The 26,930-nt window shown below is 47.9% G+C and overlaps 1 protein-coding gene and 1 pseudogene across 9 annotated transcripts; both read right to left on the bottom strand.

Moving 5' to 3' along the window:
• Positions 1-1,848: 1,848 nt before the first annotated feature.
• On the bottom strand, positions 1,849-26,930 carry LOC144152852 (uncharacterized). Of its 8 annotated transcripts, XR_013319240.1 has the most exons (9): positions 26,841-26,871; positions 24,795-24,956; positions 24,192-24,326; positions 21,613-21,700; positions 20,967-21,085; positions 20,427-20,595; positions 4,373-4,552; positions 4,057-4,217; positions 1,849-2,049 (listed from the first exon to the last, which is right to left on the bottom strand). XR_013319240.1 is itself a non-coding variant. In XM_077684347.1 (8 exons), the coding sequence occupies exons 5-8, from the start codon at positions 17,784-17,786 to the stop codon at positions 2,033-2,035; spliced, it is 354 nt and encodes a 117-aa protein (XP_077540473.1). In that variant the 5' UTR covers positions 17,787-17,805; positions 20,427-20,595; positions 24,192-24,326; positions 24,795-24,956; positions 26,841-26,871; the 3' UTR covers positions 1,849-2,032. The 8 variants fall into 8 exon arrangements, 4 of the variants coding, with proteins under 4 accessions (XP_077540473.1, XP_077540475.1, XP_077540472.1 ...); XR_013319239.1 differs by lacking the exon at positions 20,967-21,085; XM_077684347.1 differs by lacking the exons at positions 20,967-21,085; positions 21,613-21,700 and adding an exon at positions 17,742-17,805 and having other exon boundaries at positions 4,422-4,552.
• LOC144152851 (peptidyl-prolyl cis-trans isomerase pseudogene) lies at positions 25,569-26,845 on the bottom strand (annotated as a pseudogene). The gene has a single exon (XR_013319237.1). The product of XR_013319237.1 is annotated as a peptidyl-prolyl cis-trans isomerase pseudogene (transcript).

The raw sequence follows: 26,930 nt of genomic DNA, 5'->3' as shown, positions 1-26,930 counted from the left end.
TTTCACCTCCAGAGGGACGTTTGCTTCAAACTCACCAGAAATAAACATTGTGCGCGCGTTCCGGTGTTCGTAGTGACGGGGGCGTCAGTGTCTGTTGACGCTGCCAAGAGTCAAAAGACGTTTGGTTATGCCTCCCGCCTACTTGCTTGGCCAGCGGGCTCCTTCATTTCGAAAGCAAGTGTGCCCTGGCAGACAATATATTTCCTTCGTGGTCAATAAAAATGCATAAAAATGATTCACGATTGTTGTCCTCCCTTGCTCCACTCCCCAAAGCGTTCAGCACTAATCAGAGGCACCGAAAGCACAGCGGCAAACAAATAATGTTCACATACGGCCATATTTTCGCTTCAAACCAGAGGAGTCCTATTCGACGATAGAAATACATGTACTGAATTAAGTAAAGAAACAGTAATACGATAACAGACCAAGTAAAAGAAATGAAAGAGAAAGGAACAACAGTGAAAAAAATTGCTGAAAAGGTACTGAATCAGGCTTACGGCTTATGCGCGGTGCTCAGTCTCTGACAAGACGACGAAATCTGCCGGCCACTATCACAGAACAGGCCACTATATACCGCAATCACCCTCCACACGTCATTGGCGCAGAGAAACGCCCTCTCACGGACAGACTCCGCCATTAAATGGCTCTAATAATGTTCCCTAATGCGTGTGGAACTAAGCACATGAGTTATTTGCCTGGTCAAGCTAAGGCTGAAAGCTTCAGAACTAGCGCTACTAGCCACGGGTGTACTAATGGGGACGAAATACGTACGTCTCAACTCAGCCCGCATGCAGTCTTTGCCTCAACGGGCGCTTTCTAACCATTCCGACGGCGCCGAAAAGGGCAAGGAAGGCGCCAAGAGGCACGATTTGCGTCGTCGTTATCAGGAAAATCTTTTGCTGATAAGGGGGGTATTTTCAAGCATTCTTTAGCAAAACTTTTCACTCGAAGGTGTAACCTTGGTGTAACATTAGGCTGCGCGAAAAGGTGTACTTTGACTCCCTTGAGGGTGTACGTGCTGACTCTCTTTTGCAGGGCTATACCTACACCCTTTGAGGGAAAAGTTTCGCTAAAGAACACTTGAAAAGACCCCCCTTATCAGCAAAAGATTTTCTTGATAACGGCGACGCAAATCGTGCCTCTTAGCGCCTTTTGGTGCCTTCAGAATGGTTAGACAACGCCCATTCAGGCCAAAGATTTTCGGGACGCTCAAAATATACGCCCCTTCACATCCACACGCCTGCGAAGCTGTAATTAGCCACGCATTACCGAGTTTCGCGTAATTAATTAACGGAGACAGTAATTTAGAAATCCGCGGACCTTTCAGCACACTTGCCGTGTTTTGACCATAGTGCAGAATATTTCGGCTCGAAGGGTGAGAACTTTCATGTTATCGGGCAAATCTTTTGCTGATAAAGGGGGTCTTTTCAAGCGCTCTTTAGTTAAACTTTTCACTGGAACTGTGGAAGTATAAGCCCCGCAGAAGGGTGTCAGTCCTTGCACCCGAGAGAGAAAGAGAGTGAGAAATATGTTTATTGGAGAGGTTGGCCTAGGAAAGTCAGAATTTGCTCCCTTGCGTGCAGCGTAATGTTAGACCTTTTGAGGGAAGCGTTCACATCACGTGTGTAAGTTTTCTCTTTGACGTGAGTTTTCATGTGATCTTATTTATTCGTATTCAGAGGTCTTAGTGAGTGAGGGTTTGTTCTAAAACGTAGTTTCCCATCCAAATTCCCTTTTATATTCATATTTTTAATCTTTTCTTTTCGATTCTGTACATGCACGCCACTGTGCTCAAGCTGGCGTAGCCAGCGAGCTCAGGAGCCTTGATAGAGGCAGCAAATATTTAGAAAACTCTTTTATTTTCGCAATTGAAGCAAGGAGTATGAGCGACATGGAGAGATGCTACGACGTCATGTTTTGGCGGCGTGAAGGATTGCAAGCTTGTACAGAACACGGGCAGGCTTGGACGCGCTTCGGGTTTGGAACTTCCAAGAGGCGTCCTGACTTGTCGAACAAGGCCAGCGCGCTGAAGCTAAGTGAATGCAACATCTGAAAAACAAAGAAGAAGAAAAAGCCAAAGTTACACATATGCAGCAGTCAGGAACGGAAGCAGCTGCGGGCTGGCGACCCCGTTTATTACAGCTCCATAGTAGGGAAGGGAGCAGGCCGATAAGCATCCTTAGGCACCACAGATTACATGAAATTCGTTTTATAGACTTTCAGTCATGCTTCTACGAGGTCGCGGCTTCGATTTCCGGCCGCGGCGGCCGCTTTTCTGATGGAGGCGAAAAGCAAAAACACCCGTGTGTACGAGATTTCGGCGCACGTTAGGCGCACGTTAAAAAAAAATGGCAGCATCTCAACTCTGTGGATAATGGCGAGGGTGCGGAGTACGGGGGCCGTGACATCCAAGTTGCACCCCGAGTAAAATCCGATTTGCGCCCCGACCGTCATTCGATTTTAGTCACTTTGCCTCCGCTTGCCGCGGTTTCGTATTCGGGGAAGCTCGTTGTCTTCGTAGACGTTAGCAGCAGCGTGACGTGTCTTACGTTCGTTTCCGTCCATGGCGGGAAGAGGGTATAGGATTTTCATAGCCCGCTTACATGCATACGCGGTGCACCGCGGCGCCATCTCGTGTTTCCGCGTAGCGCCATTTAGCGTAGTTCGATGCAGTCACTGTGTATTACAACTCGATCACAACCTGACTACACCGGTGCTTTTGCGCGTTTTCTCGTATGGACACCAGGCCATTCTTCCCTCGAGAGAAACGAGGCGGCACACGCCGCTGCCCGCGCTCTTACATTCCGGGCGTTTTCGTCGACGGAAGAGGACCTTTCGGAACCCTCCATCTATCCCCCGGTCTCTCCCCGATACACTGAAATCTTGTATCATTATCGCCAACTGCAGCTTCAATACCCTCCTCCTCACCCATCCCTCAGCACACAGGCGGCTCGCATTTTGCAGACCAACACATTCTACAACACCACGATACTCCACTACATCTCTCCCCCCACTTACCCCTACAACTGCCCTTCTTGCTCCGTCCGAAACACTGCCTACCACGTGGTGTGGGAATGCCCCTACGTGCCAAACCCCCTCCCATCCCCTGAGCAGTGGGAGCGCGAGCTGGCCAGCTCACGGTGCGAGGACCAAGAACGCCTCATCACTCGCGCCCAAGCAGCTGCGCTAGCTCGCGGCTATCTGGACTGAGAAAGCCACCCACTTTTATGCTCAATAAATGTTTTCCAATCCAATCCAATCCAATCTCGTTGCTAGATTATGTTAGTGCCTGTTTTTGAGTATTTTGGAGTGCTCTTGTACCCTTTTAGATAGTTTCCGCACAGATTTTCGCTTAATGGTGGTGTGCGTACGGATTGACGCAGACGGACATTGGGAGGTCCTAAGGTACTCCGCACCCTTACAGGCGAGAGAGTAAGCCGTTTGGCTCTCGGTAACTAACTCACGGTCGTAGCCCAATGGGTAAGACGACTGACACTACCTCTGTCTGGTCTACCAAACACGGGCTCGAATCCTGCCGGTGCCTGTGTGATTTTTTGCGATTTTTAATGTTATGCGCACGGACGCGGACGGACATTGTGAGGTCCTAAGGTGCTCTGCACCTAAAAAACACGCCTCGTCGCCGGCATTGCGTCGGCGTGTTAAGTGATACAATCAATCAAGCTTTACAGCGCAGGGTATACAGAGCAACACTTCGCCTTCCAGCCAACCCCTCTACAATACACTTACTCTCAACTGGCACCGTTAACACGATCCCCCCAGCCCCTCGAAGACCACCGCCTTAGCCAACTTGCTTGTCTATCCACAACCCCCTCAGGTTCGTTCCTCCTGCATTAACTGAACCTCACTGCTCCACTCGACAAGGCCACTGAATTCTCATATGGATGACTTTTGAAATGCACGCTGGCTTTCTCTCATGCTACCTTTTACGGCCCTTACGAAAGAATTTCTTATGTCATTCGGTAAGTTGGCTTTCCGAATACGAGGTTGGTGAGCCTCACTACGTAGGAACTGGAGCGCATGAAAGGAGCATCGTACCTATGCGCCTCCTGGACAACGTCGAGAACGCAGAGAAGGGGCCAGCTGGCAGGCACCTCTGCAGCATCCCAGGAGGCTGTTGATGCGGCGACCAAGTGCCCGGCCTCGCGTGCAGGGCCTTCGCATATCGCAGTCCAAGTCTGACGCCCACGATGGAGAGCCTGTGTGTGCATGATAACCACAGAAAGGTGTTTTACGTAAGCTTTGCCATTGTCGCAACAGTGCCGCAAATGGCTATGAACCAGCCCATCTGGTCCACATCGCGTGCATCTCACAGGGAGTGAACCAGCTGCTGGCAAGGGCAGGGGGTACTCACACCAATGAGCCTTCTCCATTACCAGGCATGTACGGGCTACCAGCACTACCTTCTGGGCCGAGCAGTGAAAAGCCTGCAGTGCTCGCGATCCGACACGTCCGCACACGGGGCTCCCCAGGCACAGAACCTTTGCCCGAAACAGGCAGCAGGTACGCCCAGCTCCAAGCCCTCCAGGCGGCCCTGCGACATGTATATATAGAGCGACTTCAGATGAACCACGGTGTACCCGATTGTGACCAGCCCACATCCCCGGGACCATCGCCATACCTCGACTCTGAAGGTAACCCAAGAGAAAATGTAACTGGTCCCAGGTGGTGTATGGTTAAATTCCCATTTGGGCCCAGCTGGTCCTTGCTGGTCCCAACCGGTACCAGCTAGTTCCAGCTGGGAATTTGACCATAAAACAGTGGTACCAACTATTTTCTCTTGGGAAGGTCACAGTTCTGCAGCAAGAATGAGATTTTTTCATTTAGTTGTTCTTGTCCCAAATGCAAAAGAAAATTTTTGGCATATAAGCATTCTACGCCCGTACAGCAGCTTCCAGTGTAAGGCCAATGGAGCTCATTCTGTGCAGTCTGCATCGAATTTATGCACTTACGTTATAACATAATTTACGTTACTTTAGCCTCTCATTTTCTTTTTAAGATAAGACCTGCCCTACAAATATATGTGTAGCGCAGGTGCTTTGTTAAAAAAAACGACAGGCTATGAATCATGCATACAAGAAGCGCTATATCGCTAGCAATAATTTCAGCAAATACCAACCCTAAACACACAGATATAAGCACAAGAACAGCGCGGTTAATGGCGAAAATTACATGAACATGGCAGGATTACCCCTCACGCAAAGCGGAATAATTCAGCCATCAGTATTTGTCAAGCCATGCCAGTTGTGATTTCCGTTTCTGTTTTGAGTCTCTAACGCAGCCCATCTCGTAGCTTCTATCAGAGCTCTGAGCGAACATGAGAAGCTGGTCGACATTTCAGTACAGCCCAAATGTCGAGTCTGCTGTACTGAGCTTCCTCTTGGTGTTCTGAAATAGTTGCATTATTCTCTGTCAAGTGTTCAATGCTTCGTGCATAAATGCCCTATAGCCTACCTGAAGGCTCGTACTGTACAGTAACTTTTCTGGGGCGGCCATCCCTTTAAGTGTAAGAACCACTCCTGGATAAGGCATAGCAAGCCACTGCTAAGTTCATTATTCAATGCCATATCAAACATTAAATTTAGAAAGATAAAATAATAACACAAAGATGGCGGTGTCTGACCATGCTCTTGCGGTTAGGCATGTCCTGTGCAAGTCGAGCAAAATCTTGCCACATTTGGAATTCTGTCGTAAGATCTGAGGAAGGAATCATAATAAGGTTCTACCAGTTTGGTTTCAAACATTAAAAATGACAAACTTTTTAGCGCACTCATGCACTGCCACTGTTCAGCCGAATACAGACTGCCGGTTTAGTCTTTACAGTGTAAGAGCATGGACGGTTTTGGATTGTATAGGGCGCATAAGAATTTTGTAGTTTAAAAGGTACAAAAGGTACACTATAAAAGGTACATTGGCCGAACACAGAGCTGTTTTTGCTTGCCACAGCGATGATCTTGACCATATCACTGATATGAAGCTCCATGTTTACCTGCTAGCGCGTTGCCCTACAGTCGGAGCTCATACCGGTACGATGCAGAAGGAAAGCAGTTCCTGAAAACTCAGGGGCCCTAGTGAACCATGGCTCTCAAAGGGGAATGTAATGAGCTACAATCAAAGCCATCATCCGTGCCTTGCTCATCGCAGCCAAGCAACCGCTAACTCTACAGCTTCTGTGCGAATTCAAAAAGAGTAAAGGCCAGGAGCTTCCATTCAAACAGTACGGCTTCTGTGGCCCCCTCCGCTTCCTTCTGAGCCTCCCGGATGCTGTACGCTTGACGCGGGTGGGTGGCGAAACCAAGTTCTGTCAGGCCAGTTCTCACAAAGGAAGTCAAGCACATACAGAATTCCTTCAACAGCCAGAAAGAGTTCATACTGTCGGTGAACCACCTGCCAACTACTTTCAGCCCAGCCAACGGCAAGCCCAGCATGCTGAAAACTTTGTCCATGGACAGAAAAAGTGAAAAACGCTCGTGAGCCAGCCACCTACAGGTTCCAAGCCCGTCAACAGCGCCAACCAGCCGCGACCTGTGCAGCAGCCAACGCCCAACTCGAGCCATCTGTGGTACCATAAGAGACCAAGGACAACTTGTTCCGCACCTGGCTGACCACTTCGTGAGTGGCATCGATGTACTTCAGCTGGACAACGCCCATGCCCGAAAGTTTGGCAGCAGCATCGACCATTCAGCATTTGGCTACAAAACGAGCAAGGACTTCCTGCGTAGCAATTGTGGCATACTGTGTGCCACATGCAGCTTCATTTTAGAGGGTGTCGGCAACCTCCTGTCCAAGGACAACTGGCACGCCTTTCACGAACCTCGAAGCTAAGGCTAAGGCCCTTACCACGCTTCAGTGTGCATGAAACTGCCAGTGCAAGGAAGCAGGACAGTGTAGACTCACCTCTGCAGTCAGTGCAGCCACAGCTTAAACGGTACAATGCGTTTATTGGCTGTCTAGCCACCTAAATGACTTGGTGCACGAGTGAAGCGTGCGGCAGTGTTTCCCCCGCGTGTATGAGTGTTGTGCCTGTTGTGGACAATGTGCAGATATTACTGTCCGCGAGACGTGGTCAACCAAAGTGGGGCGGGGTGCGAGCAGCCAGCCTCATGTGCTGTAGTCATTGGGTGATCGCTAGCGTCACCTTCAGTGCCATTACGCCACGCAGCCCCAGGCCCATGCGAGGTCTGGGACACGCTTGCTTGTTTATGCTTCATCTGTGCCTGTTTCCGGTGTGGTCAATCGTGTTGTATAATGTTCAAATAAATGCTTTCCTTTAAATAACTCCCATTCGCCTCGCCATGCCACCTGAATGCCCCAGCCTCCACGCCCAGCCCTCACAGTACTGCATACGGTGCAATTCATGAATTGCGAGGAGGACCAGAGATAGCGCAAATTAAAAGTAATGTGGTTGAATGAACAAAACACAAGTTTTGTTCATTCAAAAGATTGCCTCGTTAGAATCATACTGACACCATTTTTAGTGTAAACTTCGCCCAAATAAGCTACATAATTAGGAAAAAAAAAGGGAATGGCCATGCGACTCACTCGCTCATTTCCCGAAACACAACCTATGATGTCATACTAGCCAGCTCTACGATTGGCGGAGGCCGGCAAAAGCAAACGCAAATTAGGCAGAGCTTATAAGTTGCCGAACGAGCTATTTGCGCTTAAATTTAGGGCATATTCTTTTGAAAACCCTAAGAATGGTGGGACGAACAGTGGAAGTTACGAGAGCACACGTAAACATAGAAGTACCGATGCATACTGCTGTTGGTACTGCACGCACTATGCTTGGGTTTAGCTGCACAGGACTGCAGGGCTTTCGGGTTGTTTCAGATGACACTGGCCGATTGACGCAAGCGCCGATGTCTTACGTTACCGTATTTGTCGAGCGAGCACTATGCTTCACGAAACGATTGTCTCCACGAACAAAACAAGCCAGGTACAACAACGTTCACAAACAAACCAAAGGCAGAAAATGGCTTGCCGCGGTGTGGGGGCGCCATCTAGGTTCACTAATGGTAAACACAGCCCTGTGATGTCATTGCAGAACACGAAACGCACAATTTGGCGGGACAATCAAAATTTTAACTTAAATTAATTTCTCGTTTGCATTCGGACAAGCGCTGGGGGCACTATAAAACACGAAATCTTTCGAATAACACCAACTTGTGTTTTGTCTTCATGGCTCTTTTAAACCTCATCATGATTATGATGATGACGTTTATTATTTTCCAACCCCTTCAGGCGTAAAGGACAAATCTTGGCCCACTCGGGACTACGTTCGATGAATTGGAGAAAATTACTCTTGCTCCCTTGTCCTTGACTGAGCATCCTGCCCACTAACCAGCTCGATTTTACTGCTAAATAATTTTCCCCTTCTCCTCATCCTCCTCTTGAGTGCAGTTTTGCTCTAACACATATCTGAATATTGGGAAGATATGGCTATGGGAAATGCACAGAAATATCCCTTCAGGTCTGAACAAACATAGTGTTACTGTATTTTAAATGCAGAGCATTTCAGTAACTCACGATGTCACCTGCGTTGACGTCCGTAGTCCGCACCGCCGTTGTCCCTACTATATAAAAAAGAAAATACTATCCGGCGCCAGGTTTCGATCCCTCGACCCTACGGGCGGAACGCAATGTACATGGTGCTCTAACCACTGCGCCACAAAGCCGACACAGAATGTGACGCTACTAACGCGCCTTATATTTATGACTCATTCAAATTACTCCTGACGAGCGCTCTCTCGTCAGCAGTTGCCACAAGTGCAACAACATTAACGTAACGCAAACTACTTAACGTCGTGCGCCCCCGGAAATGCTCTGCATTTGATCGTGCCCCTCGCGAGGGGGATGTTTATACAGGAACTCCTACTTCTAGCGGAATCCTGGCGCCCTCTTTCTGCCATTGTAGAGACTATGAGGCGGTCTTCCAAGGGCGCCAAATTTGAATTCTACAAAATCGATTTGACTACTCTGGGTGCGTTTGCGTGTATTTATCACGCACATGACTCGTTTTGCTCAATAAACCTCCATGCTGGTTAGAAGCCTGGTATAAAACCACCATGCGCCTAAAGGGCCCTGAACCTAGAGTTTGCCTTGTAACACTAGCACCATTTTTTTGCCGTAGTGGCGGAAAGCGGAAGTTGTGGGCGGGCGATTGATAATCTCACCCATTGTTGGCAGCGCATTTTTTTTCGCGTGCATGGAAATCCACAATGCGGTGGCTGCCGTGCGGCGTGTGCTCACACAGGCAGTCCCGCTGAATCGACGCTTCATTCGCTCTTGCGGCGACGAACACTTTGTACAGCAGAATCTCAATAAACGGAAATCGCTTAAACGTAACAGTAGCCTGTAAGTTGGTTGGTTCTGTATTCAGATAACGTAAAAAACTTTCGGTAATCAAAACTAAAATTTCGGCGTCTCCGTGTAAATGGAACAAAAAATAGAACTTCTCGTCAGACCCATTGCCATGAGCATCAGCTTCTTTTGGTTCCGGCTGTTTCACTTTTTTAGCCTTCTTGACCTCGTAAAACCAAAACTCGTCTCGTTAGTAGTCAACCGTGTTAGCGCAACGAATGCAACATCGCAGTTCTTGTTCTCGTCGTTCAGTCTCAAATCAAGTCGTCGAGGTTACAGGGCTTAGCTCCTGCCGCCTGGTTCGTGCCATCGTGGTGCTATTTGTGCTCCATTACCAAGTTGCTGTTTTCTAAATTCAGTGGCTCATCAGCACTCGCGAAGTTGAGGCCTCTAGCCTCTGTTGTTGCAATGGCGGCGCAGAAGGCGGCGCAGAAGGAAAGAAGATGGACATCATTCTTGACTTTGAAAGCGGCTCTTACACGAAGACGGCGCTTGGGACGAAGCACGGTGTCCCGAAAAGCAGCTTAACGAGGATCCCGCACAACAAGAAGAAGCTAGGGGATGCCTTCAAAACTCCGCGATTTGGGCACCAAAGGAAGCATCTGCGATGAAGAGGTGGATGTGGAGGATGAGCCGGAAGATGAATCTGAAGAGATTGCTACCGTAGAACATACCATACTTCAAGTATCACAGTCAGCTGTGCAGTATCTCAGAGATTTTTTTCAGAAGGTATGAGGATCTGAAACGTAGTCCAAAGCTTAAGTGTGTGGTAATCCGGCAATAGTGGCGGGGGACAATCCCACGGGATGGACATGTGCCGGCTGAGGATGAGGAGGTGGCGCGAGAGGAGCGACGATAGGACATGGCGGACTCGGCTGGGCGACGTGTGTGCAGCCGGATCGGCTGAGTGGTGTACCTTGGCGTAGCGGGACTCCAAGTAAAGGTGTGATCGAGGGGGCTCAGTGTCCTTTCTTGGGAACCGCGGCCGGGCGCAAGAACCCCGGTACCACATTTGGCGCCCTGAACGTGGGGCCGGCCGTGGTTCCTGGGAAGGGCATTGTGGTCTTCTTCCTCGTTTTGGTGTTCCGCGGCAAATGTGACCGACAGCTCGCTGAAGATGCGGTCAGACACAATCGACCTGGCGGACCAGCCTCTGGTGGTGGACATCTCGGATGCCCTCAGCGAGAGGGACAAGGTCAAGTTCACTGTCCACACCAAGACGACGCTGTCGGACTTCCAGAAGCCGGAGTTCTCTGTGCTTCGGCAGCACGAGGAGTTCACCTGGCTCCATGACGCCCTGGAGGAGAGCGAGGACTACGCCGGGATGATTATTCCCCCGGCCCCTCCGCGGCCAGACTTCGACGCCTCGCGGGAGAAGCTCCAGAAGCTCGGCGAGGGCGAGGGCTCCATGACCAAGGAGGAGTTCGCCAAGATGAAGCAGGAGCTCGAGGCGGACAGCTGCTGACGACTGCGCCGGGCACCACCCCCGCGGAGCAAGGCCCGCGGACAGGACCTTGCCACGTTTGGACCTTCTGCAAGGACCCCCGGGTCTTAGGAGGCCACCTGTGGCACCGGTCTACTGCCATCCGGGCTGAGCCGTGGGAGTCCCTCGAGAGTGCCGACGACTGCAGCCGAGGGCAGCCAGCGTCGGCCTTTTCTTCGGAGGGGGGGAGAGTGTGGTAATCTGGCAATAGTGGCGGGGGACAATCCCACGGGATGGACATGTGCCGGCTGAGGATGAGGAGGTGGCGCGAGAGGAGCGACGATAGGACATGGCGGACTCGGCTGGGCGACGTGTGTGCAGCCGGATCGGCTGAGCGGTGTACCTTGGCGTAGCGGGACTCCAAGTAAAGGTGTGATCGAGGGGGCTCAGTGTCCTTTCTTGGGAACCGCGGCCGGGCGCAAGAACCCCGGTACCACAAGTGTCATGAAAAAACTATCCTAAAGATGCAGTTGCAAGGACTCAAAAAAAAAAAAAAGTGATGCATTTTTTAGTGCACAGTGACTAATTGTTGCCAAATAAACTTTGTGAATGTGGGTAGTGCAGTGGGTAGTGCAGTGGGTAGTGCAGTGTGGCGTCTTCCAAATCTGCTTTAGTAGGTTGGAAGAAAGACTTGTTTCTTTCGAGATTGCCTCTTGACTCTACAATAAAAGACCTTGAGTGAGGTGTACATCCATCGATTGTTTCCGGGATTCATTTTGAGGGACCGATGAATCCCCTGACTTTGGATTCTTCCTTGACTTCCCAAACAGGTCCTGCATAAAAGTTTCCTGACACAGTGCTTTGAGCTTTTCTTTTACATGTTAATGATATCAGGTTTCAGGAGCTCCGTGCTGATTGGTATAGTGTTTGGTTTGACAACTAAAAAGCTTTTGCGTTGGTGACCCAAGCTCTCCATTTCCAGCCACATTGTGTATGTTCAGCAATGTCTCACTTATGTCTGTTCCATCTTTCTCACAGTTCTTTACGATGTTCTTGGCCACTTGCACCGCTCTTTAGGCTAGTCCGTTTGATTGTGGGTGCCTAGTACTTTATGGTTGATGCTCAGATCCCCATTATTTTTCGAACTCTTTGAATTCTTTCTCTGAAAAGCAAGGAACGTTGTCAAACTAGAGCAGCCTAGGTACACCATGTGTTGTGAACCAGCACTTAGTTATTTTTGGTAACATCTGCTGATGTTCTATTTGTTAGCATTTGAAAGTCAATGTAGCCCAAGTAGCTGTCCACTGTGATGAGACTGGTCCTTCCCAAATGGTCAAAGAGATCCACTGCAACTACTTCTGATGAAAGACTTGTTACTTCTTTTTGTAGCACTGGTTTCTTTAAGTGGCTTCTTCTGGCTTGCTTGGCATATTGCACAATGCTCAATGCATTCCCTGATCTGCTGTGATGTTTCTGGCTCTTCCTTCGGCTCTCTTGATGCAACTTCCAATTCCAAGGTGTCCCTTGTCGTGTATCATCTGGAGCAGTTGTTTCGTCCATGTTTTAAAAACGACTTTGCAGTTGCTCTTGAAAAGGTGTCTTCATAAACGGCAACTTTGTTTCGAAATGGCCAAGACAGCTTCACCACATCCAACAGGTAGCATGTTTTTTTCTAGCCAGCCCTTGAGTATTCCTTTGATGACTCCTTGAAGCCGCATATCTTGTAGCACGTCTCTTCCAACACCCCCACGGATTTTGAAGCGATAGGAATGATGGCCAACACTTTTATGCCTTTTGTTGCCAACCCAGCTGTTTCTTTGGGCTTGCAGTCTCAGCTCAAGAGGTCTGCTACAATTAGCTCCTTGCCTTTTTTTTTTTTTGTAGACGACCCTTGGTGTGTAGCGCTGCATGTCAAGCGGCTACCTCTGCAGGCTTGGTGAAGCTTTTTATGGGAAGTTTTGGCTGATTGTTTCTAGAGGCTTGTGGACCATTTTTTTCTATCAGAGCTCTTCCATGTTGGCACTTATTTCAGGAACACCTGATGGCTAATGCCTCTTTCTATATAAGCGGATAGTTTTGTTGCGCAGCAGTTAGTACTACTAAGGCGTGCGCCACTTGTTTCGCATTTTGTAGGAGCACCACACTTAGCGCTGTCAAGCATCTGTCAATGAGACTGTCACGACTCCAGTCGCATTGTAATAAACCAGTGTTTTTGTAGAGCATCTTGGATCTCTTGAATAGCAGAACTCTGTTCCTCAGTTAATAGCTAGCAGACTTGCTTGGCAAATTTTCATAGCGTTGCGGTTTGTTCTACCAGGCTCGAAACAAATTTTTGCAGGCAGTGCAGCATTTCCAGCAATCTCGGTGTTCCACTTTGTCCTAGGGCTCACAAGTCCTTTTGATGGCAATCACCTTTTCGTCGTCAATTCTCAGTCAACCTTGAGGGAGCATGTGACCAGAGAGCTTCACTGTAAGTTGGTCAAACAAACACTTTTCTTCGTTTTTGGGGCTTTCAGTTTTAAAAACTATTTTTTGAGGTCCAGCGGTGTGATTATCTTTGGATACGGGTGATCATTCAGGAGCTTTGAAAGAATAGTGTCTTTTCAGCAGCATGTTGTTCTGTTCAACTGGCCCTAGGCAGATTCTGAGTTCTCCATTCTGCTTAGCTACAACTACTATTTGACTGCAGAACAGCATTGGTTTCATGACTTTCTTTGCTATTTTACATTTTGCCACGAGCTACAACTACTATTTGACTGCAGAACAGCATTGGTTTCATGACTTTCTTTGCTATTTTACATTTTGCCACGGTGCCAAGTTCCTCCTGTTCTGGAACCGATTTTGTTGGCTTTTATTTAAGCTTCTGTGCTGCATCGTCCTCTGTGAATGCCATAAATATAGTCTTTGATGCAGCCTACCATTTAAAAGATGCTGCTGTCAGCTTTTGACATTTCAATCACGCGTATACGCTTTGCCAAGTTCAGCGTTCACATGCTGTCTCTAGAAGAACGGGTGTGACTGGGGCATCCTCAATAATAAATGTCAACGTTCTGTGCCCACTAACTTTACACAATTCTTGGACTGCCTCCACTGCAGGAAGCTTGTGGTGAGTGTAGGAGACAATACTCTTTACTGCTGAAGTTGTCTCCATTGCTTGAGTAGTGGTTTCACTGTGTCCTCCAAAGAACTGTGCTCCTAGGCGGATGAGCCCTTGCATTTTGCAATGGCCACGGATTTACTAAACGTATTGATCTGAATAGGTTCGCCACTGAGCACAATGTAAATATGGAGGCTGAAACTTCACATCCACTCCTGTCGGTACAGATATCGAGGGGCAGTCCCACTGCCTGACGTGGAAAATAGCTTTGCCAATAACGTATAGTTCTACCACCTCTGCTAGTCTGAAGTGTTCGCTAAGGCAATAGCATTATATGGTCCACTCCACAAAAGCTCAGCATCAACGTGATTATGATGGTACCGAAAAATCCCCCTGGCCCACGTCAACATAACCACCCACAATTGTCATTGCGAATGTGCGTACACATTGGGCTAACATCCCCACTGGCCCTGATGCGTCACGTGGCTGCTTGTGCAGGTATCCGCCTGCATGACGTCCTCATCGGCCACCAACGAGGCTTGACTTGACTTGATGTGTGAGGCTTGACTGACAAAAAGTTTGATGTTGCTCGGCGCATCATTGGTGTCAACATTAACGCCACCTAACAGCTGAACATGGGCCTAACACATACTCAGGTGGACTGGCCAGTGACAGTGACAATTGCCATCACCAGCTCACAGCAAATTTTTTTTCACGTAGCTGTATGTCTTTTTGCCACATTTCAATTTCTCCGATCCTTGCATGATGACCTCATGGAAAACATTACCGAAGGCATTTTTTAGATCTAAAGCCATGCCTATGTTCTCAGTGGTGGAACGTTTGCTTCGCATACTCCTGACGTGCTTTTTTTTTGTTTTTTAGGTTGCTGTGCCAGCAAAGCCACCGTATCCATGCAATGGCCACCAAACACAAGCCAAGTGACCAGTTGCTGCTTTAGCCAACAAGCGACGCAGTGTGCAAGTGCGTTGGGGTGGGTGCGCTGTGTCTTGTGAGGGCATGAGTGATGCACCGTCGCGTGTAGTGGCCAGTGTGTCGATCAGAAAAGCCAGCATATACATAGAATACATGGCCCAAGCAAGAGGGAAAAGCTGGTTAACTGGACATCGCCAGGCACACCCTCCACGAGGATATCAACCAGCCACTTCTTTGGAGTCAGGACTTCGCAGAGGAGAATGGCACTTCCGAGGGTCTCAGTGGCGCACTGTTTGCTTTGTGCACTCATGGAGTGCTTCTTTTCTTGTTGTCTTTCAGGTCGCGCCAGCCCAGACGAGCGGGCGAAGGCCATAAACGAGAGGACACCAGCTGTGCAGTGGCCACCCAACACAGGCTGGGTGACCAGCTGCCGCTGCAGCCAACAAGCGACACAGTGTGTGTGTGTGTGTGCGCACCTCGTGGGTGTGTGGGGACTAAGGCCACAGTGCGCCTTGTGGGTGTGTTGGGACTCGTGGGGACGCCACTGGTGCACACTCGTGTGTGCAGTGTGTGATGTGTGTGGCGCAAGCAGTGGGGGCAGACGGACAGCTGGACAATGCCAGGATCACCACCTACAAGGACATTGTGATAAGGTAGAGAACAGGGGTGGTGTGTGCCTCAGAAGCCGTCGAAGACAAGAAAGTTTCTGGAGAAGATAAGATCGCAGAACGGGGACAATTACCCTCTGTAGATATATATGTGCCACCAAGATGCCGCCAGAAGGAAACCGGCAAAATAGCCCCAGGCATAGACGTGACCGGGAAAGAAGAGGAAGAGGAGATCGTGGCTGGGGAGGAAACAGGAGTGGAATCAGAGGAGCAAGGCTTCTTAGGGCTGCCCACAAGATGCGGTAGCCATGGTCTGCCAAGGCTGTTGTTGAGGACGCCCAGAGACCCAGCCAGGTTACAGCGCCAGCAACATCCAGCTGCTGCTCAACAGCCGCTCATTAAATCGCGGCTTCGACTGGGCAGCGTGGTCATACCGTGCCGAGCTACTAACAGATGCCGCGTTGAGGACATTCGATTGGCTTCGCATCAAGTGCGCCAGAGCATATGAGACGTTTTTAATTACCAGTTTATTTTTGAACTGAACTTGGACTTGTTAGTTTTTCTGATTTTTCCAAACTTTGTTCCCTCAGGATAGAGGCTATTATACCATTCTGTTTGTAACTGTACATTCTTATCGTCAACTCGTCTCGTTCAGATAAAAGTTCGTCCCCATCTTTTACGACCGTCTCAAGCGCCTGTCTCACTGCTGCGAAGCGAATCCCGAGGTCTAGCCACCAATACCACCACAGACATCAACCAGCCACTTCTCCCCGGTGGATCCAGGACTTCGTGGAGGGGAACGGCACTTCAAAGGGTTTCAGTGGTGCACTGTTTGCTTAGTGGACTCATAAAATGCTACTTTTCTCGTCTTTCAGGTTGCTCCATTGGACCAGCTGCTGCTACAGCAAACAAGAGACCCAGTGTGCGAGTGCGTCGTGGTGGGTGTTGCAGTGTTGCAGTGTCTGTTGCAGTGTGTGTAGTGTGTGATGCCCAGAAGAGCCAGCGTTTCCATGAAACATGGCCCAAGCAAGTGGGCGAAGCTGGACAATGCCAGGCATGCAGTGGCCACCTAATGCAAGCCAGGAATCCACCAGCCACGTCGTCCAGTGGATCCAGGACTTCACAAAGGAGAATTCCACTATCAAGGGTCTCTTTCAGAAATGTTTGCCGTATGTGCTCACAGTGTTTTTTTTTTCCCCTTTTTTTTTCCAGTGCCAGAAGAGCCTCCAGTTGCATAGAATTTAGCACAGACAAGCGGACGAAGCCAGCCAACCAGTCGACACCAAGCATTGTGGGGACCCTTGTTTCCCTAAGCCTCGCGTGCACATGTTTTTGCCACCTGGGAGCTGCCATTTTGGGCAGCCATCGCGTCACGTGAGTCGTGGCCTCTTCGTGACCCCATGCGATGCGCCAAACCGGCGCGCCGTGAACATATGCGCGAAGGCGCGGGGGAAGGAGGACCTCACCTTCCTTCACGCCACCCTCTCCTCGACCAGGGGGAGACTCCTCTCCCCCCGAGCCGACCTGCGGGACGAACGAGCCTTTCACCGGAAGTCGACTGGGTGATTTTGTCGGAATCGGTTGGCTCAGTTGTGCCTACTACGAATGCTCCACGACGGCGACCCCAGTTGGCTCCACGGGACTCTGCTGAGAGATTCTGCCCTGATCGGTCGCAAGGGATGCCTCCCCTGCTCCCGCGGCCATAATGACGGATATCGAGGTCTGAGTCTCGCGGCTTGAGTGAGCGAATGGCGCCACTATCTCCCCGCAAGCGATAGTTGTGTTGTCTGGTATATGCCCTGTATCTGCCAGGCAATAAAGCCTCACTTTGGATTGCCGGAACCTGTCTACCGCATATGAGTACCCGAGCCCATGTGCGAGTCTTCGGATTCCGCAGGGGCTAGCGTACGGTGCGTAGCACTTTCTCTAGCGAAGCTAGCCGGGGTCCTCTGCTATCCCGTACGTTAGCCCACAGCATGCAGCAGCCACCTAACACAAGCCAGGCGACCAGCTGCAGCTCCAGCCACAAGGGATCCAGCAGTGTGTGCGTGTGTGTGGCGTGTGTCCGGCTGGTGGTGGCCAGAAGAAGAGGCGGTAAGCCTTTGGAACATGGCCCAAGCAAGTGAGCGAAGCTGGACAACTGGATGACACCGGGTATACAACGGTCACATACCCATCCAGGGATCAGGATCAGGCCTTCACAAACACTCTTGCACTACCAGTGACTGCAAGAGTTTGTTCGCCTCTGCCAACACCGCAATGATAACAAAATCGTCTCACAGAAGAAGAAATGTCTCACTAGTAGCATGGTTTTGGTGTTCCCGTTGATAGCTGCAGATATCATAGGCAGCGACGAACTGGAACTAGAAAATTGGGCAGTTGTGAGACATGTTTCATTCTTTCAAAGAATACTGCTATCAAGTCCACATTTCCTTTTTGGGATCTTGATTCATACAAATTTTCATCTATGAATTAATAAAGAATTTGTCGAACTGAGAACATAAAGGCGGGGCATGCAAAGTATGACAAACAATGTTTGCACATGCTGGAACTCCCATAAACAATGTGCGGTTGCCATTTAATCCTTGCACACACAACATACCATAAACTTAAAACAACACAAACATAAACACAAAACAAAAGGTTGCACTAAATATGAACCAACTAAATGCACGTAGGCTTCAAGTAGCAATTGAGGTCACTCATCCCAAAAACAAAAACAGAATATTTGTAGGTTTTTAATTGAAATATAGCATGAACTGATTTTATTAAAATAATTAAACGGGTTCAGCTTCATAAATAGTCGCTGCCATGAGAAATTGTTTTCACGCCATACAAGTGCCAAAGTGAGCAGGTTCACAGAACATCTTGGCCATCTCAAGAGCCATCTTGCACACTAGTTTCGGGTGTTGAGTTTGAAACCGGCATGGCAAACTCTGTCGCATTTCAGGGGGTGATTGGTCATTCAGACTATTTACAGCCATTATCATAGTGTCTGTGCAATGTGGTACAATAAAGGAAATAAAATAACCAATAACAAAGATGGTCTGGCGATAACTGCTAGTAATGATTGATCCCATTTTATTAATCAAATGCACAATTCTCAGCTAATTTCTTCATGCAAGTGTGGAATGGTATAATCTTCGTGCGGTGAAACTTTAGTGCTAGTACTCCCTTAAAGGAAAGTGATGCAGCTTACAAACTAAGGGAAATGTAGACCTCAGCAAATACACACTGACAGGGGGGCAACAGCCAAAATTAGATATTTGGAGTAATAAAATCGTGGTTTTGGAGCAGTAAAATCTAATTTTGGAGCAGGTTATGACAAAAATATACCTTAACTTTGGAGCACCATATCCCAAACTTGGAGTAATTTAATACAAATGATGTGCAAACAAAGTCAGTTCATACATGCTTTAGCTTCAGTTGGCAAGGTCCTGCAATTGTGATTAGGTAACAAATTCTGCAGAAAGCCTACAAAATCTGCATATCAGGTTTATCAATATCAGTAAAGAAAACAAAACAAAAGAGAATGCTATAAAAGCTGCCAATGATACTTTTAGTCGTACTCTAAAGTAGTCCCTTTTAAATGACCAGCCCTAACCTAATTGCATAACAAGAAGCTCTTCCGCCTGAGCAGCATCTGGCTACACTAGATATAGATAAGGAAAAACTGTTTTTCAATACCACCAGAAGCTATCAGCAGATACATGACTAGTGCAGATGACATTAGTATGACATCAATGCTTTCCCTTGAACATTTTTGAGTTCGCAAAGCTATTGAAGAGCTTCCAAATTGCGTGCTAGTTTCGTGCAGCGTGTCGCCTACAAAGCTCACACTGTCACCGCAAGGGCGTTTGCCGTGTGTGCTGTACCAGTGCATTTGCCATGGGAGAATTACTCAGCCCCCCTGGGACATGACCGCGTGCACGGATACAGCGAGCTGCTTTCGTTACTGCAAGCGACACACACCCCATGTCTCCGCGGTCTGCTTGACAGTCATGCACAAAGAGGCAGCAGCGACCTCCACGTTTCGGTTGTCTCCGATTATCCGCACGCAGTACGTTTACAGCAGCACCAAGAGCGCTATGACACGCTCTTCCGAACTGATAGCTGAGGATGCTTATCGAAACTGGGTTGTCGGCGATAAGACGCATTGATGCGCTCATTAATGCCCGCTATCATGCCTCAGTCCTTTTCTCGTACTCTTAAGTACAGGGGTACCTGTGCCAAAACTAGTCACCCCACGCTTTAGAGCGAGTTTAGTTTCGGCATAGGTACAGTGGACTAGAAGAGGCATAACTGGCATAGGGTATGGACTGTTTATGGCTGTCTGCACAACTGGATTGGATTGGATGACATACAAACCTCAGGTTGCCAAGGCGTTCTTTATCCTTCGTAGCGAAACTGAGAAATTTCGCATCTAGTCGGGCATTTTGGCGCAATGTGAATTTAAACGAACTTCATGCTTTTTGGCGCAGCTTGGCTCAAAAATATAAAATTGTATCAAAATGGCGCAAATGGCACAGTTGTTGCACCCCTGCCTGAATATCTCTCAAGAACAAGGTATCTCTGCAGTACCTGTTATAGGAGTGGCACAATTTGCGAACTAAAGTACTCCTGTGTGCCCCCTCCGCAGGTTCTGGGACGCCGAAAGAGCAAGAAGCAAAACCAACTGTGCTACATGATTCAACGCGCTGGTCGCACCACTCATTTTGGGCGAGCTTTAACTCAACAGAGGCAGAACAAGGGTCTTACTGATGTGCAAGAGGAAACCGGATTAGGCAGCGAAATTTTAAGGAGCTTAGATATTTCTGCCCAGAAAGTAAACACTGCTTCTCACTATCACCCAAAAATATTATTTCCGTGATATGCTCAAAAGTTATCATCGTTTCCAGAATTTTTGTGATTCAGAATTGGAAAATTGTGCGACGCAATTGTCACACTACACCGGAATGTAGCGAAGGGGCAGCTGTGAGCATACCTTAAAGTTGGGATTCCTCCAAGATGCGGTCCACACACTATCTGATCTCCTTAGGACGTAGACAAGCTGAGGATGATGAATGGTTGGTTGATGGCTTGGCCCCAGCTTGAGCAAATGATGATGACAAACTGCCATGTGTGCTGGTAGAATTCGGAACTTGTTCTTCACACTAGACGAATAAGAGGATGAAACTCTATTTCATTTGGGGTAGACAAAACAATTTTACCACCTGGGCCCTTAGCCAAGGGGCGAAAATAGAGCCATGCACAATACTGTTACGCTGGCACAAACGACAGACCAAATCTGTGAATCAATAATTTTACGGGCTTCAGTCATCTTTGATATTTGAAGGATGAAACTGCAATCAAGACACATGATTAAAACTGACTTGTAATACTAGGTACAAAAGAGCCAACCTATGGAACCCCAACACTGACGCTTACCCTTTAATTATTGTCTTAAATGCTTCCATTGCTCGCTGAGGTAAAGCCCTTGAACGTTTCACTAAACGGGAGAGGGGGCTTGGAATCACCTACTCACATTTTTGCCACTTTGGGTCAACTTGAAAAGTAATGCAACCAACCAGAAGTTCATGCGTCTTTTGTTCACCCAAAATCTTTCTATTCTGGAAATTACCAAGCTGGCCTGAACATCAACGACTGGTAAAAGAAAAAGAAAGCAATTGTTCCAGAAATGAGTGCGCTCTCCCCAGGTAAGCCACACATTTCAGAAGGCACCTAGAACAATAACCTTGCAGGGAAGGACAGGCATGTACTCATTACTGCATGTGGCACATTGTGTCCATTACTCCCCTGTGTCGCCCTCTGCCACGAGCCCTTACAGGGGTACTGACACGAAATTATCATGTTACGTTTTTTTCACCACTACAGGTGCCTACCAGCCCAGTGATGGTAGAATGACACGTTAGATGGCCGAATGCAGTGTAAATAATTATTTACAGCCTAGTTTATTCTCTGCACTTTCAGTTTCGATGAAACGAACACTGAGGCAGTTGCCATGACAGGACAGCGCTGTTGACGGCCCTATTCTCATTGCACCATGGCCACTCTGGAATCATGCACAAGAGCGAGCAAGTGCGTCCAGACCGGCCGTGGTCTCACGCCCTCGGCAGCATAACATCAGTCCTGAAACTGTTACATGGTACACAAGGCGGAGCAGAACGCACCAACAGCAGCCAGCACCTTGACGGGAGCCCCGACGTCAGCAGTTTGGGGAGAGGTGCACCGCAAGGCACTCAACAGGTCATGCTGACGCTGAAAGGGTACCCGTTTTGAGCTTTCTCGTGCGTGCAAAAACTAAAACTGATTTAAAATATGTTATAGTGAACTGTTACAGTTGAAACTTCTAGGAAGATATCACCTACAAAAGGAAGATTTTTACTTAGTTATCTCAGTTTTGAGTTTAAAGGAGACCTAGAGTTTAAAGGGACAGATAACCGATTTTTGTCACGTATATGTTCTCTAGCTCATATGAAAGCCAGCGTTTCATATAGCCCGGTAACCACAAGCAATTTATAAACAAATTGGCAGAAACAATTTTAATTTGGCAGCAAACTTTCTGAAATCGGAAGGGTGGCGGTTCGTAGTGTCGAAACTTGACACTACAATATGTGTCCCGGTCATGTGACATGCAAACCTAGCAGCCACTGTAACTGCTGAAACGTTTATTCACTTATTTAAAATCTTTTAACAGAAGTATTCGTACAAGTTTAAATTGTATATGTATTTTTAAACATTATTTTGAAAATTTTTAAGACATGCCGCCCGCCGCCACTGGGATGCTCGCAGTGTTGCTAACTGAGCCTCCATGCCCAGAATCAATGTCGGCGTTTAGTAAACAGACCCAGTGAAGGAGCTTTGACGATTCTGCTTAAGTCAGGGGCATTTGTTCTGCTAAAACATTCGATTTCAGTTTCGAAATACGCAAATGGCAGCTTAAAAAAAAAAAAAAAAGGAAGCGCCGGAGAGAATCGAACTTCCGACCTCCACAAAGTAAAACCAGATTTTACCTGTAGTCCATCCCAACAGATGGTACCTTCGTGCAAAAGAGACTAGTTAATTAAAAAATGACACACAAAGGAATAAGAAAGCCTGCGATTCACACATTTTTTAGCTGGGGACAAGTTTTTAAATACAACTTTTCATTTCGCCAGCAGACAAAAGTATGTTGCCGCGCTACTGTATGAGCATTATTTTTGGGAGGACACATACAGCTCGCAGATCTAAAAATTTCAATTTAAAAAGTTCTAGGGCGTTCTCAGCAAAACCATTTCTCATGAAGGAGCTTTAAGTAATGCCCTTTCATTTGGGATAGAGAATGTACACTCGACAAAAATCGGTTGTCTGTCCCTTTAAGGGAGATCTTTGCACCTATTACAGATGGAGTGCCACTTTCCTGCACGGGCTCACATGGACAACATGTCGCCTGTATTGCCTCCAGCTGGCCACAGATCTTTTGGCATGTTCTCACTCAACAAAACACAGGCTTCTTGAAAGCAGAGGCAAACATGAAAAAAAAAGTAACAAAGCTTCACGATCACTTAAATGTGCATGCCACCCTTATCTTCAACACTTCGAGCCTCTGTCAAGTGTACGGCATTAGAAATGAGCTCAGCTGACCCTCCCACAGAGTCAGTGTTCACTGTTGCCTCAACGATCTCACGAGCTGACCCACTGAGTTGCACTGTCGCCGGTGTTTCGGCACAGAGTTTTAGGAAGCTGTGTGCCACCCACATCACAGCCAAACGGTCAGATTGAGTCATGGCACTTTTGCATCATGACTCTATCTGCACCCCTACTTCAGTGAACCGCTTCAAACCTCAGAGTTCAATGACCACAAGGCAATGCAGTGACCCTCGCATACATAAGTTTCACGTCCATGCGTCATGAAAACTCTGACACACAAACATACCGCTTTCCAGCTGGCAAAAAGAGCAACCACAAATTGCCCTCAATGCATGGCCCGCAAGCAGCCACTGATCATACACGTGCAGCGGAAAGGGCAGCCGATCTAACAAATACCAGCCCAATCGTGACCAACATTTTTTCCAAATGTTCGCCAAGGGTAGAAATTGTTGATCCGGCCAACACACTATTGCAGTTGGTTTGTACAAGACTGTCAGGCATGTAAAGTACACAGAGTCAGGAAGCCTTCAAGAGTGAGCCCAGCCGCTAGCTCAGCAGTCATATACACAGATGACGCTGAAAATCATCGGACAACAGTTAAAATACCGATCCAGCAAGCTTGAAAGGGTAAAAAAGAAACGTTCATCAGGATATTGCTAACGTGCAAAGCAGTTTGATACCAACCGGAGCACTCCAATTTTTTTTTCTTTTTGTTCAGGAATAATTTTCTGCCCTGCCATTCTTTTACCTCTTTTGCAATTATAACTGAGGGTAGCACAGAAGGTATATAAAATATTGATTGATTGTAGGGTTTAACGAGCCGACGCAACGCAGGCGATGAGGCGTGCCGTAGTGGAGGGCTCCGGATTAATGTTGACCACCTGGTGCGCCGAAATCTCAAGCACATGGGTGTTTTTGCTATTCGCCTCCATCAGAAAAGCGGCTGCCGCGGCCGGGAATCGAACCCACGACCTCGTGCTTAGCAGCACAACGCCCCAGCCACTACTGAGCCACCAAGGCTCAGTAGTGGCTGAGGCGTTGCGCTGCTAAGCACGAGGTCGTATATAGAATAACAAAAGTTATTCTAAAAGTTATTAACAAATAGAATAACAAAAGTTACCATGAACTCGTCCCACACGCACAAGTGCTACGAGACAAGGCTGGGTAGGTCCATGGTCTCCATAGTTCCTCAGGGCCGCAACTATGCCTCCTGGCTTCCTCAGCAGCATCTCTTCAATCCCCTCAGACATTCAACCTGCAAAATGAATGGGAACGCATAAACTGATAAACTCCACACTCCAGATGAAACTGCCACATTTATGAAATGCGAGCTAAATGTTTTATATTTTCTGCAAAGGGGAATAGCAGTCACGACGGTAGTTGATCGTGGGGGTTTATTCAAGGTGTAGCGTAAGGCAACAGGCCGAGCGCAGGTCCAGCTAGTACGAGCTCGTGGGCATAAACGTCCGAGTTGGGCCTAGGTCGCACTTCAGCATCTACTATTGTTGTGCCGCATTAACTCTTTGTTTCATTTCATACAAAAGTTAACTTAAAATTGAAAGCTGGATATTAGATTGCCAATGAAGGGGCCTTTTGTGCTGCATTCATGCCCTAGTTGTAGCTGAAGCTGCTGATGTTTCTCATGAATCAGCTATTCGGAAGGGCCAATGCAACATTCACAGATATGGCTGTCTGTAAAAGATGTTGCCGCCTGCTTACGTACCTTTTTCGCCTCTAGCTCTAACATCCAAGGCCGGAACACGTGGGTGTTGGGAATTGGTTGAGGATCCATCCTTTCAATCACTGAAGTTATTCTAAAGCAAAAAGTTCTAAGCAACTGCCTACTTCAAATCTCTGGACTGAAATCGCCTGATCATCCTGAGCCCTGCAGTAAATGGAGAGGCAGTTTTGGCGGAAACAAAAAAAATTTTGCATCAATAATCTAAATGATGAAAACCATTCGGCCAATGCACATCTTGTTTGGTCTTTATAGCATTTTCCAATACTCCAGTGCAGTTATGTGATACTCAGGGTATGTTATGCAGTGCTAGGCTTGAAAAACAGTGTAGTATTCACTTTCAAATGACACGCATATTCAAGGACAGAGATATGAACCCACACATAAAAGGTGCACATCAACTGAGCCTCAGTAGGCACCGAATGAACAAATACTCACTTTTCTTGTTGTGGTAGGCCCTTAGTCACTTCTAGATGTAGGCCACAGCTTAAGTTGAGTTCTTTTTAAGGCTAATCAGCTCTGTTGCCAGAGCATGCTAGATTGATAATGAAGGAAAAAGACTTAAGGCTGTAGGCCAATTGACAACTAAGAGAATATAAAATGTCAATTGCCATGGTAATGAAGGGGTTCCAACACGTCTAGGATCAAGATGCACCTTGATACTAATATCTCAAGCAGTTACAAAGTACTGACTGCAGCGGAGGTCTGTTGCAAGACGAAAAGCCTGTTTTTATGGATTTCAAATAGAAGAGGCAAGGATAATTTTAAACTCTGGTGTTTATTTGGTCTGTGTACGCCGAACTTTAAGACAAAACATAAGAAACGCAAATAAACGAACACAGAAAGGGTCGACAAAAATGTATCGCCACAGGAAACCTTCACAGGAAACCTTGAAAAAACAATCAAAAGGGCAGTGAGGAAAACAGAAATGAAACTGGAAATGAAAAAAAAAACGAAAGTGAATGCAACTTTAACTGCAAAGTGAAACAGACAGGAAATGCAAAAACAAAACGTAGCACAACAGCAAAGCAAAACAGGAAAAACACTGACCTTTACAGCGCAGTAAAATAAAGGAAATGAAAAATAAAAAAATAACTCGATATGCTAACTGAAGAGATGTAACACTCAAAACCGTGAGAAGCCGCCAACAGAAAGAAAAGGGGCAAGGAACAAATAAGTCTACACCACAGTACAGCCAAACGGGGAACGAACGAACAAAAAAAAAAAAAAACACCAGAGTGGCTAGCGGCGCTCTGAGTTCTCGAGCATCTTCACAGCTGGCCGCAGTCGCAGATGGTGATCTTCTTGGAGGTCTTGCCGGACTGTGAGCCGTAGGAGTCGACCTTCTTGACGACGTCCATGCCCTCGACGACGCTGCCGAAGACCACGTGCTTGCCGTCGAGCCAGCTCGTCTTGGCCGTGGTGAGGAAGAACTGCGACCCGTTGGTGTTGGGCCCCGCGTTCGCCATGGACAGCATGCCGGGGCCAGTGTGCTTCAGCTGGAAGTTTTCGTCCTCAAACTTGCCCCCATAGATGGACTTGCCGCCGGTGCCGTTGTGGTTGGTAAAGTCGCCGCCCTGGCACATGAAGTTCGGGATCACTCGGTGGAAGGTGGATCCCTTGTAGCCGAAGCCCTTCTCCCCCGTGCACAGTGCCCGAAAGTTCTCTGCTGTCCTCGGCACCACGTCGGCGCGCAATTCCATCACGATGCGGCCCAGCTTCTGGCCGCCAGCGTCGATGTCGAAGAAGACCTTAGGGTTGACCATCTCTGCGCCCGCTCTGTCAAGCCTACCTCGTTGACGGAATTCCGCGTTGCGCTCTTCGAAGCGGTCGGCTAAGGCGACGTGGACAATCGCGTTCGATCGCTGCTGCTCGCTCTCAGCACACTGGCCGAATCTGAAGCGTTCGAAGGCCCGAGGCTATGCGGGAGGGTTCGTGGAAGGAGGCGGGCTCGTGGAGTGGCCAGGGAAAATGGTTTTGAACCCGTGCAACGGCCGTGCAACACAAAGAAAGCACAAAGATGATAATTACCTGTCATGGTTGCTAGTGGATTTCCGCCATCATGTTTACAAATTATGATGTATTTATTAAATAAAACAAAGCCATTGTAATAAATAAAAA

Source organism: Haemaphysalis longicornis, unplaced genomic scaffold, assembly GCF_048455015.1.
Source record: "Haemaphysalis longicornis isolate Haplotype H1 unplaced genomic scaffold, Haemaphysalis longicornis Haplotype H1 scaffold_9, whole genome shotgun sequence".
In the NCBI taxonomy this organism is placed as follows: Eukaryota; Metazoa; Arthropoda; class Arachnida; order Ixodida; family Ixodidae; genus Haemaphysalis; species Haemaphysalis longicornis.
Note: the sequence above shows the minus strand (reverse complement) of the source record. Positions and strands in the feature narration are given on the sequence as shown.

Coding starts and splice junctions, on each gene's coding strand:
- LOC144152852 (XM_077684346.1), bottom strand. CDS start 20,561: ATGGCAGTTTGTCATCATCATTTGCTCAAGCTGGGGCCAAGCCATCAA. Junction 4,553..20,426: donor GGAGGAATCCCAACTTTAAG/GTATGCTCACAG, acceptor TACATGTCGCAG/GGCCGCCTGGAGGGCTTGGA. Junction 4,218..4,421: donor TTCACTGCTCGGCCCAGAAG/GTAGTGCTGGTA, acceptor ATGCACACACAG/GCTCTCCATCGTGGGCGTCA.